This window comes from Schistocerca nitens, chromosome 3 (genome assembly GCF_023898315.1).
Source record: "Schistocerca nitens isolate TAMUIC-IGC-003100 chromosome 3, iqSchNite1.1, whole genome shotgun sequence".
Taxonomy (NCBI): domain Eukaryota; kingdom Metazoa; phylum Arthropoda; class Insecta; order Orthoptera; family Acrididae; genus Schistocerca; species Schistocerca nitens.
Genome location: NC_064616.1, coordinates 250,810,572 through 250,822,931, shown reverse-complemented (window position 1 = coordinate 250,822,931; position 12,360 = coordinate 250,810,572). Strand labels below are relative to the sequence as shown.

Below are 12,360 nucleotides of genomic sequence, written 5' to 3'. Positions count from 1 at the left end.
AACAATGGAGCAAGAGAAATGTGGGAAGACAAAGGATAATATGGTGAGTCTGAAACAGTCTTTAGGTGTAACCCCTGGAATAACAGAAGAAGATGGTGATTGGAATAAGAAAGTATAAATATAAAGAATTGCCAAATATGGTTTTCCAACTTGTAAATCAATGTTATAGGTGATTGTTTTCAACCTAATACGGGCCCCACCCTATGCAACAGATCATGTTGTCACCATAAACTTTAATCACAAAACAGTGAAAATAATATTGAATGGATAATGAAATAAATAATCTTTATTTTTGTCCCCCCCCCCTTTCAGAAACATGTTTGCATTAAATCACATGTCCGATACTGTGATTGGTTGATGGGAGCAAACCGAGCTTGGCACAATGTTGCTTTGCATGTTCATGAAACTAAAGTGCCGTATTTGGTGAGTCTCATACTGATGCTTGCATACTATGAAAATATGAAGTTTAACTGATGCATGATGTTAAAAATCTCTTCATACCACATCATTTTTGGTACTATTTGTGCACACAAATATTGTGAAATCTGACATACCTGAAGTAAACATCACCTTGTATTCCAAGTTAAGAATGAAGGCTTCTGTATCACTGTGGGAAAATGAATTTTTGATGATTAAACCAGTAAGGTTTTGAGATACACAAAGGGACTTACTCTTCAGCCAGATGTGAAGAAAACACTGAAACACACTGGCTTGCAGCTTCAAATTTGACCGACCCTTATGGCCACAGATGTATATCTGAAGTTTGTGTTCACAACTCTAGGTTCTCATTTCAGCCATGGGACAATTGAACTGTGTTAATGCTGACATGGCAAAGAGTCTATTACATGTATCTAGAATGACAGGTTTCAGCTGTGTTAAGATAATCTGATGGGGTCAAAGTCCTTTATAATTTAGTGGAAAAGCAACTTGCCATGCCAGCAGGATACATGGAGGTTATCACAAAATGTCTGATGTTGTGCTGAGGGCAGTTTGTGTTCCATGTTCAAATTCAGATTCCTGGCAATTGTTTCTTTGTAATGAAGTATTATCAGGTCTTTGGCATAAAGTTTCAGAAAACAACTTTGCCATTATTGCAATACCTTCTTTTAAAAAGATTTGACCGTGTATGGTTGCAAAGCTCTTTCTTTCTGTAATTGATAAAGTGTAATGGATTCAATATAAATGATTTCTTTTTTTAACAATGTATGTAAATATGATTTGTGATGTCAATAAATACAATCTAATTGATTGGTACAGTTTCATTTTCAATGTATTACTGAAAAAACTAAGACAAAATTAGGAATGCACACTACTTAAAAAACAAGCTGTCAAAAATGAATGCCAAAATTGGAGGAAAAAATACTAAATTTGACAGAAAATAACACCGAAATTGGTAAAACGTAACAGCAAAATTGGCCATAAAATAAAACTATTTTTTCATGTCCCTAGTAATACAATGTAGTACATGTTTCTAAGTTGATACATATGATCATTATGTTAATAAATGTGTAAATCCAAGTGTGCAGAACAAGCAAGTAGAATTAATGCCGACCAGTGTGTGTACTGACTGGACTTCTCAGTTTTCGAGATACGACTGAAGGGCAGTTGGGTCGTATGATTGACGGGACACATTGGAGCTGCAGCAATCATTACTAATGATGGTGATAATTTTGTGTCTCAATGGCCAGGTATCATTGGATGCCACTTGCCACTTCAGTGACTTCTGTGTCCCTAATCTACCCCAGTTACCCAACCAGGAAAAGGGGACATACTGTTCAACGTGAAATACAAACTATTCCATGTGACACCTCATATCATTGAGAGGTGAAGGCTGGATTAAAGGCAGATTCAAAATTGTCATGGTCTGATGATTGGGATTCATTTGTGCAACCTCTTAGTTTCCATGTATGCACTATAAATTGTATATGTAAACAGTAAAAAAGGAAATATATACAGCATTAAAATTTGTTATCAGTAAGACAGTTATAATGAAGAAATATAAGGATAATAAACAGAAATCACAATGCAGTAATGTGACACAATTAAGTGAAGGTAAAAAAAAGTTACGCTATCGGGTGATTTTAGGCAATTGCCACTGTACATTTCAGATTATTGACTGAAGAATTCATGTAAAAATTTTTGTAGCTAGAAAAGTGAAAATGCTACTTCAAACATTTTGTTCTGATTACAAGATGTTGCAAAATGGAGAACTGTTAGTTTGAAAATGAAGAGACAAAAGTATTATATTATTATTTTCGGGACAGATTTGCGTTTAAAGTAACACACATGATGCATAAGAGAGTATATGAAACATTCTACTTACTGGATAAAATAAACAAGGAAAAATAATCTTATAGCATCCAATGGAATGGCAATTTATCATCTGTCCAGAAAAGATTATGAGATAATGTTACTGCAGATCAGTGGGAGAGTTATCAAGAAAATTAAATAACTACATTAAAATTGGTACATTAAAAAGTCAAATAAGTGTAATGTAAGTCTTTGTTATGAAAGTTGCTAAATAATTTGAACATTGTGTATAACTGGTGGTACCAGGTCAGATTGTAGGAAGACGTAGAAGCAATTCATAGGCGGGCTGCTAGATTTGTTACCAGTAGCTTCCCACAACACGTAAGTGTTACAGAGATGCTTCAGAAACTCAAATGGTAATCCCTGGAGGGAAGGTGGCGTTCTTTTCGAGAAAACTTATTGAGAAAATTCAGAGAACCAGCATTTGAAGCTGACTGCCAAACGATTCCACTGATGCCAACACACATCGCGTGTAAGGACCACAAAGATAAGATACGAGAAATTAGGACTCATATGGAGGCATGTATGTAATTACTTCATACTACTAGCGAGGACTTGTTAGTCAATTGACAAACTGTCATTTCTTCCATTCTCTAGTGAAGTACCATCATTCTTCTTCACTTTTTGAGCTGCTAAATGCAATGTCAGATTGAAAGCACTGCCTGAACAACAGTACAGAACAGAGGATGAAAGCACACACTTTGTTGTCTAGTATCCAAAGCTGCATACAGTAAAAGTGATATCTAATAGCAACCACCTCAACCAAAACATGACAGCCAGGATACAAAAGTAGCACTGGATGCTATCTAGTGGCCAAACAGATATCAGTGCTGAAACAGATACAAGCCAGTTTTTATTTTTTCAACGGTCAGTACCTAAGTTGCCAGAGTATACCCAGGGCATTAAGTTTCTATTAAAATAATAAAAATTAGAACTTAGGATTTTATGATAGGGCGTTAAGGAGTCCGTCCATTCAGCTAACCCGGCAACAAGGAGCAAAGGAAGGAAACCTCTTCAGAAAAAACAACCTCAGTGAAAAGAAACTAACAGTCCTAGATGGTATTGATGTGAAGTCGCCAAAGAATAATTTGTTTGTCATTACAAAAGGAATTAACTCATTTTGTATACTACACAAAGACACGATAAGAATATATGCACATAGCCTACTGGCCATTAAAGTTCTAGCACTAGGAAGACTAGAAAATAATGTAATTTTACTCGCTGTGTGTATGCAGAGAGAGGTTTAAATTTGTAGGTTATCAATCACGGTAGCTGACGAGTGGCGACATGTGAGTCTCTCGACAGAACATGACCGGGTGTTTACAAAGGGTGAGAGATGTGGAGGACGTACTGACCAGGGCAACAGTCTTTACACCCTGTGTATAGAGGCAGGTAAGGACAACACAGACAAGATGCCGCCCTTACATTACATTGTTGGAATATAATACCGTCATCACCATAGTCGTCGTCGCCGCCATCACCACCACCATAGTTGACGTCGTCGTCATTGTCATCATCATCATCCATCCTCATCATGGTCGGAGGAAGGCAACGGAAAACCACACCCATTACGATGTGATTTCATAGACTTTCCTGGCGTAGTAGCTACTGATATTCTTCACATGTTTGCAGCCAGATCATGTCGTCATCCAGACACAGTATTTCGGCGTACCAGCTGGGAGCACAACGCGTGCACGAGATGATGGGCTGCGCCTCCTGGTGGCAAGTAGACACGCAGCGCGCTGGTGGGAGAAGACGGTAGAAACGATAAATCGCAGCAACAGCACAAGTTGGAAGAATCCAGTGACCTTAAAGAAGACCGTTGTTGTTTAATGTCGGACAAAATCGAATTCCATGAAGAAACCACCAAGTTATGTCGTCATGTGTTGACTTCAATGTATTTTCTTTTTAATGATGTATATTTTGAGCAGACTGATGGAGTGGCTTTGGGGAGTCCACTCTCCCCCATAGTCGCCAACCTTTTTATGGAAGACTTTGAGGACATGGCACTCAAAACTTCGTTTCTTAAACCAAAGTGTTTTTTGAGATACGTTGATGACATTTTTTATGGTTTGGCCACATGGACTTGATGCTTTGAATCGCATTTTAGATCATTTTAATTGTTGACACCTGAGTATTCAATTTACTGTGTAAATTGAAAGTGATGGTAAACTTCAATTTCTTGATGTTTTAGTTCAAATAAAGGACGACGGGACCTTTGGACACAGTATGTATCGCAAACGTACTCATACTGCTATCTTCGTGCGACGAGCTGTCATCCACCACACCAATGTAGTGGAGTTTTACAGACTTTGGTGAAAAGAGCTTACGCCATTTCTGACAAGGAACATTTGAAAGAGGAACTTTATCATTTGAAGATTGTTTTTAAACAGAATGGGTATACGGAACAACAAATATGCCGTGCTATTCAGTTTGGTCCGTCACGTGAGCCAATAGAGGATACTTTTGAAGCTGTGGCTTATTTACCCTTTGCGGGAAGTATATCATCCAAAATTTCAAGAATTTTAAGAAAATATGATGATATAAGTGTTTTTACACCGGTGGCCAAGACTAGAGCCCTTCTTGGGCTTGAGGAAGCACGGGGTTTATGAAATTCCGTGTCACTGTGGAAAGAAGTATATTGGGCAAACTATTCGAGGTCAAACTATTCGAACTATTCAGGACCGGTGTGTGGAACATCATCGGCACACTCAGTTGTTTAAGCCTGAGAAGTTGGCAGTGGCAGAACACTGCCTTAACAAAGGACACAGGATGATAGATGACAAGACACAATTGATCTCTCCTCTTGCTATTGGGAATGCATTCTTAAAGAATCCGATGAAATTAGATTATCAAGTAATATTATTAACAGGGATAAAGATTTTCCTCCAAGTTAGATATGGATTCTGAGTTTTGTCCGACATTAAACAACAACGGTCTCCTTTTCAATCATTGGATTCTTCCACCTAGTGCTGTTGCGATTTATTGTTTCTGCAGTCTTATCCCACCAGCGCGCTGCATGTCTACTTGCTACCAGGAGGCGCGGTCCATCACCTCGCGCACGCGCGGTGCCCTGTCCGTGGTGTATAAAGGTTTCTGTCGTGGCTGGAATTCAGTTCCGGCGAGGCAGTGCACGAGCATTAACTCACCTGAAGATGGTGGCCAGCTGGTCCGCCGAAATATTGTGTCTGGACGATGACATAATCCGGCTGCAAACCCGTGAAGAATATCACCCCCATTAGGACCTTGTCTGGTACAGCGGTGCAGGTCTCCCGCATCGTTCCCCTACACTCTTGTCAAGAAGTATGGGACTTCATATCCATAGATGAGCTACACTTTGAATTCTCCCAGTAAACTGAAGTCAATCATTCACCTTCCCTACGCATGACTGTGTTTACTCATTCCATTTCGTATCACTTTGCATTGATATGCCTAGATACTTAATAGATATTGTGTTCAAACATCATCTGCATTAGTTTACATTTTACCACATTTAGAGCAAGCTGCCATGTATCACACCAAATAGAAATTATGTCTAAGTCATCCTTTATTCCCTTATAATCACTCACAGATGACACTGTCCCGTACACTATAGCATCATTAGCAAACAGCTGCAAATTTCACCCCACTGGTGCAGCATGAATGTCTGGGGAAGCTGCAATTCAAGAAGTCTAATTTATTGAGTTTGCTAGCCTTTGTAGTGTGCTACTCTGACAAGACGACTATTCCACGATTTGCTATAGCATCCCACCACATGAACACTACTGCCTCAAGGAAGATATTTTGTCATGCCATCTTTGCCCTATTGTGAGAAAGGATACACAACATGAGGCAGCAGCTGAATTAATTGATGAGTTATGGTCTTGCATCTGCAGCTATCTAGGACGCTACAGCTCTGCGCTGGGATTTGGTTGACAAGGCTACAGTTTCCCAACAAGTGACCTCACAGAAATGAACTGCATAGAAGCAGAAAGGGAAGTTCATCTGACTTTCCCAACAACAACAACAACACTGTGCAGACCACAGATCCTCAGAACAAACTGTTGTCAATTTGACAACGAGAGACATAGACTCGGTTGCAGTGTCAGCACTTAAAAAAAGGACTTAAATTCATGGCTTCCCAATGAGACATCCCTGTCTATGAAATAAAAAGTGGCATTGAACAGTTAGTCTGCAAGTTCCCCAGTTAAACAGCAGATAAAATATGGCGTGAAACTAGTGCTATTCTCACGAAAGCAAAGCTTCCAGCATCCAACATGACCAGGGCCAAGTGCAGTGATGGAAGTATTCTGGCTCTTCCTGTTCACAAGTGCAACATGCAGTAATTATGAAATTTGCAGACTATGATATGGAGATCTGCACGCTGTTGGAGAAAGATACTTACCAGAAACTCCCACACAACCCAAAATCGAGAATAATAACAAAGACACTTCAGTTTCTTCAGTGTTCTTAGGTTGAAAGACAAAGTGGTCACGATTCTTCTCCCTCGTGCATCTAGACTTCCTATTGTTTGTGCTCTACCAAAGATCTAGGATGGGATGCCACTGGTGAAGTACCTGGCAAATTTCCTCATTCCACATGTGGGGTTACTGTGAACGCCATACTAAAAACTTAGCTAAATTGTCTTCGACTTAACAGTAACAGTCCAGTTCACCATGGAAGTAGCAAAAGATGAAGCATTACCGTTCCTCAATGTCGTCATTTGCCACAGTCGAAATGGTTTCCATTTTGAGAAAACCTGCACACAACAATCTACTTGCTTCTCATAATCCATCATTAGCCAGCACAGAAGTGCGTTGTGCTACAAACATTGGTACATTGTGCAAGAATTGTATCAATCCTGATAATCTGCTCCTTGAGCTGAACTTCCTATGCAAGGTCTTCAGGAACAATTGCTGCAATGTTTACCAAATACCAATGTTATTTTACTTATATTGGTTGCAGCTCAAAGGAGAGAAGATGGAATATCATTGTAATGAATCCTTGTAACACTAAACACAAGTGTTATGCATAGGCCAGCGCTCAGTTTCCTGTGTTCTATGAAGTTTCTTGTTTTCCAAGTCAAATAGTGAATTACCTAACAATAAATAGACTAACTTCTAATTAAACTCAGGATCACCCTGTGTGTACTACATCCTGTGCCACAGATTTTGAGAACACAAATGTATTTCTTACTTCGACAGTGTCAAATTTTTAATTATTTGCAGCTTTGGATTATGGTGATAATGCAAGAAGCAATCCATGTTGATATTTTCAAGATACAATAAATGATATAATAAAGATAAATAAAAAAGATACTGTAAATATGGCGTGGAAAGCTTACGTACAGAGTAAAAGTGAAATCCAGCTGTCTCTGCTAGTAATGAGAGACAAATAAATAGTTTAAATGTAATACTGTTGCATATCTTCAGAAGTTGTACCTTTTCATATAAACCTTTGTTGTTTTGTTGGTTATGGCTTTGTAGAGACAAGAAAAGAAATTGGTTGCTCTGTTTTTCATTTACACAGAACTTCAGACACACACACACACACACACACACACACACACACACACACACTCTCTCTCTCTCTCTCTCTCTCTCTCTCTCTCTCTGTGTGTGTGTGTGTGTGTGTGTGTGTGTGTGTGTGTGTGTGTGTGTTTTACCTGGTTCATTTGACCTGTGAAATCCTTTCTGTTCTTCCACTTTTATCATGTTATGCCTTAAGTAGTTATTGAAGGATTCTGAATTTTAAATCTCAAGATTATTTGTCTTTAACTGTTGCAAATATCTGTCAACATGGGCTCCTGTTGATAAGTAAATATGTTCATTTGTGTCCATAAATATTATGTTCATGTTTTCAGAGTGTTTAGCTATCACCCTTTTCCTCCCTCTTGTCAAACTATTCTCATCAACTCTTAATATATTTTCAGACTGAGCAACAAACAGCTAAGGATTTTATCCGCATTGTGGAAGACGCAGAAAATGAATATCAAGCAGCCATATCTGAAAACTATCAGACTATGTCTGACACAACGTTTAAAGCACTTCGCCGACAGTTGCCAGTTACACGAACAAAAATAGACTGGAATAAAATCATTTCATATAGTATTGGAAAGGAGTTAAAAATGCAGTGATGTTTTTACTTTCTAGTTCACACAAAGAGAAGATAGCTTTTTTGGTGTTCGCAAAAATTTGAATCTGCATTTATTTGCAGATCAGCTGGCGTCCGATTTGCCATTGCAGTGCACCATGTTTGAATGAATGCGTGAAATCATAAAATTATATATACAAGTTGTTTTCATAATATATTGATTTTGAAGAAGCTTTGGCTTCAAATGTTCTACTGATGTTTCCTAAAAAAGAAAAGAGTTTGTGTTATTGAGCTTTAACATATTACAGCAATATAAGGTTGCTTTAATTTGCAAGAAAATAACAGCATAGCATGGAGATGATTCCATGTATGATATGCAACTAATTTTATTTTGAAAAATTTTTATTGTTGCTGAGTACATACATGGAATTGTTTGAAATGCCAAGTGTTCATGTACCATGAAATGAAACTTCCGTTTACGATGACTGCACCATTTCAATTATTTACCATTGCCCTCCATTATGTCTTGACATCTGGCAAGTGACTGCCATCTTAATACAAAGAACCATAATCACTATGATGTCAAAGTGTAAAAAGTACCTAATAAAGCTAACTTGACACTTCATACAATAAAAGAGGGAGGAGAGACAGTGGCCTATATTTAAATGTGGAACCAAACTGCATTTTTCATGAATGCAAGAGGTTCAGTAAAGAAGAAATATATCCTGTTCATTGAAAACAAACATCTTGACATTCATAGATATCTAAAGTGAGACCCCCTCGAGGTTCTAAAATTCCGATACTGTGTTGCAAGTTCTCAAATCATTATACTTGATGCCTAATCTCATATGGTTCTTGATCCTAGTTGGATCAAATCCATGAGCTCTTACATCAAAATCTCACAAGAAAATAACTTATCCTGGTGTGAAGGCCTACAATACCAGAACAAAGCTCTTGGAGTTTATTCTCATCCAAACCCAACAGAGACCTCATTATCTGTGAACGTATGTGGAACGTATTTCTCACTTCTTGTTTGCATTGTTACACAGTTTGCATGACTGGATGATGTAACACTTGTGTATGCTATTTCTGGCAGAGTAAATACTGCAAATGTCCTTTATTCATTCCATTTCTTAGACCATTGTTTTTCTTGGAGGTAAAGCTGTACACTTGTGTGTGGGGAGGGGGGAGGTGAATGCATCAGTGGTCAGATATTCCATTGTACTTGACCTGAAATTGATTATGATTAATAGAGTCCCCTTAAATTGCATTTGTTTGTGCCATTACAAATTTCAAGCAGTGAATTATGTTGTCAGGTAGTGAAAATGCTGGTACATACTCATGATTTGTTAAACATATAATAGCATCTCATATCTGGGAATAGAAAAGTATACCCTGTGATGATTGCTATTCAAAACTCGTAACCGCATATCTAAATGCAATTTAAAATTGCTATCTGCACTACCTACTCGTTAATTCCTTTGTTTATTATGGTCATCATCTAACATGCATAATTTGGCTTACACATCCAAGTTTTGAAAATACACAGGAAATTCCTTAGACTACTACTTGAATATGGTGTTAAAAAAAAAGCAAATCTGTTGCTTTGAGCACAGTCAGTGTGCAGCAGCTCTCTCTCCACATGGTGTATCTCTGGTGAAGGGACACAATAAACTGAAATTTTTCTCTGCCAGACACTGTCTGAATTGAAGTTAATATGAACTTGCAACATAGTGTAGTAAGTCATTCCCAAGCAGATGTGTGTTCTAAAATTAAGAAGAAGATCCCATGTAGATCTGTAAGTGAGATAAATTGGTGAAGTCATTTAGTTGCATCCCATGGACTGTGTTGTGATGTGTGCAGTATTGCTGCCATGTTAATGTTATATATGTTACACTTGGGCAGAAACTTTTTGCATACAGTACTTAGTTGATAAATACCATTAATAACAACTAAGGCTTTACTTTAGAAAAAAGTAAAATACAAATATACCATGTGCAGTATGGGTTATATTTCTTCTTTTATTTAAGTTTTAAGTTGTACCCCCTGGCGGACTTACTGAACCTGTACCCTTGGCATAGGCAATTGAAGTATTTGAAATGGTTGCTTATGCCTAGATGCCTATGCAGTTCAAAATCGAATATTGTTGTTTACTTGCTGTTGTTATAACTATGCAAAAATATAGGGGTAAAGACAGATTTATTTAAACTGTCTGCAAGTTCAGGCTTCATATGTTGTATGCATTGAGATACATGAGCTTAACAGGTGTGTCATTCTCTTTCATTGCAATTTGGTTTTGTAAATGACATAAAGTTCGTCACTGTATGAACTAAATTTACATTTGGTTTCTGATCACATTGTTTTTTAAACTGCCATTCAGCACCAATTCAACTGAGTCACTTTGCTACATATGGGCCTGATCATGTAAATCACAACTGTGTTGTTACTAGTACAAAAAAGCACACTGTTCTGAAGTTGTGTCCTTGGTGTCATTACTTTTTTTCCTTCAATGCAGCAGCTTAGAGCAATTAATTGTAAGAAAATGTAACTGAACAATATGATAATGTTATTTAAGTGTAATGTGTATTGTTTAATAACATTATTAATCAGTTTTTCATCAGTATTGACAGTTATGTTGAATTTATAAGAATATTATCATCTAAATGTCCTTTTCTTAGTACACTCGCTCAATCATTACATATTTCTTCATGAAGCTTCATATTTATTGTCATCATTTGATCATGCTTTATTTGAAATTGTTAATTGTAATCCACTTTTTAACAAAACAAGCTTTTAATTGTAAATTTAAGAACTACACAAATCCATGAATTATGTCCAATGTATTTGTGGCATGTGTTGTCAAATATTAAAACTGTTGCCAACATCAGCCACATTGATTTTGTTTAAAATGTGTTTGTGACACAGCATTGAAATATTGTGTTTAGTGAAGGTAAATATTAGACTGTGCTAAGTATCAGATATATTTTTGTTGTTGAATCATGTAGGTTGCTGCTGCATTTCATGTTGGTAACACAATTTGAATTTGCTTTCCTTCCACTGATTGTGTGAAACATTATTAATGTTGCAGTGGTTTTTCCCAGAATAAAGTATTTTGTGGATTCACAGGAATGATAGGCTAAAATTTGGCCTTAGTCCCAGGTTCTGTCTCTGTGATCGACATTTGTTCTTATTTTTAATGACTATATCATTCAGACATTTAGGAAGCTGCATATATGTTTTGATGTTTGTAAAAAAAGCTGTCTGAAGTTTGTTGAATATTTTTATGGGAAGTGTGTTGTATTCATAGCCACTTTTATGTGGTGATGGGCAAAAATGCGTGACTGCTGTGAATGGACAGATTCTGAAATAAAAGATTAGTTGTAATCTTGTATTCGTGGATTACTTTTTAATGATTATTTTTCAGTTTATATGTGAAGATTTCTTACTATTTTTAGTACATCAGTTAGTTTAAAAAATCCATTAACATTTTACAACTTGTTTTTTTCATAAATTTTAATATTTTTCCAGAATAATGGAATTATGTTGGCATTGTTATAAGTTGAAATCGTTGTTAGCTCCACGTTTTGTAAGCACTTAAAACATGGGCCTTTCATTTCATCTGTGTAAGACATTTTAGTAAATGAAATGTGCAACTATAGAAAGTAAATAAAGCACATTTACACAACTACTGTGTCACTAACTTCTTTTAATGTATTTTCTCGTGGTTGCAGGCTTCCAGTTCTGTAAATATTTGTAGCATGGCTGTCAAGTTAATAATGAATTGTTTTGTTGTAATTACTTATACTTTGGCCGAGAGCAGCACTCTAAATTTAAATGATAGAAAAACTGCAGTATTTTCTGGGAACACCTTTGTTCATTTAGATAATAGTCAAGTGAACTGTTGTGCAAAAGTATGAGCGAAATTTTGATGAATTCATAGAATATATCTGTTGAGATGCAGTAAGCCTTACTTGTCTA

The 12,360-nt window shown here is 36.9% G+C and overlaps 1 protein-coding gene across 1 annotated transcript in view; it reads left to right on the top strand.

Moving 5' to 3' along the window:
• LOC126248213 (F-actin-capping protein subunit alpha) overlaps nucleotides 1-12,067 on the top strand; it is a 43,017-nt gene extending 30,950 nt beyond the window's left edge. The window contains exon 7 of the mRNA XM_049949037.1: nucleotides 8,222-12,067. Within this exon, the coding sequence (XP_049804994.1) occupies nucleotides 8,222-8,425 (204 nt within the window). The 3' untranslated portion in view covers nucleotides 8,426-12,067. The remainder of the gene's footprint in view (nucleotides 1-8,221) is intronic.
• The last annotated feature ends 293 nt before the right edge of the window (nucleotides 12,068-12,360 follow it).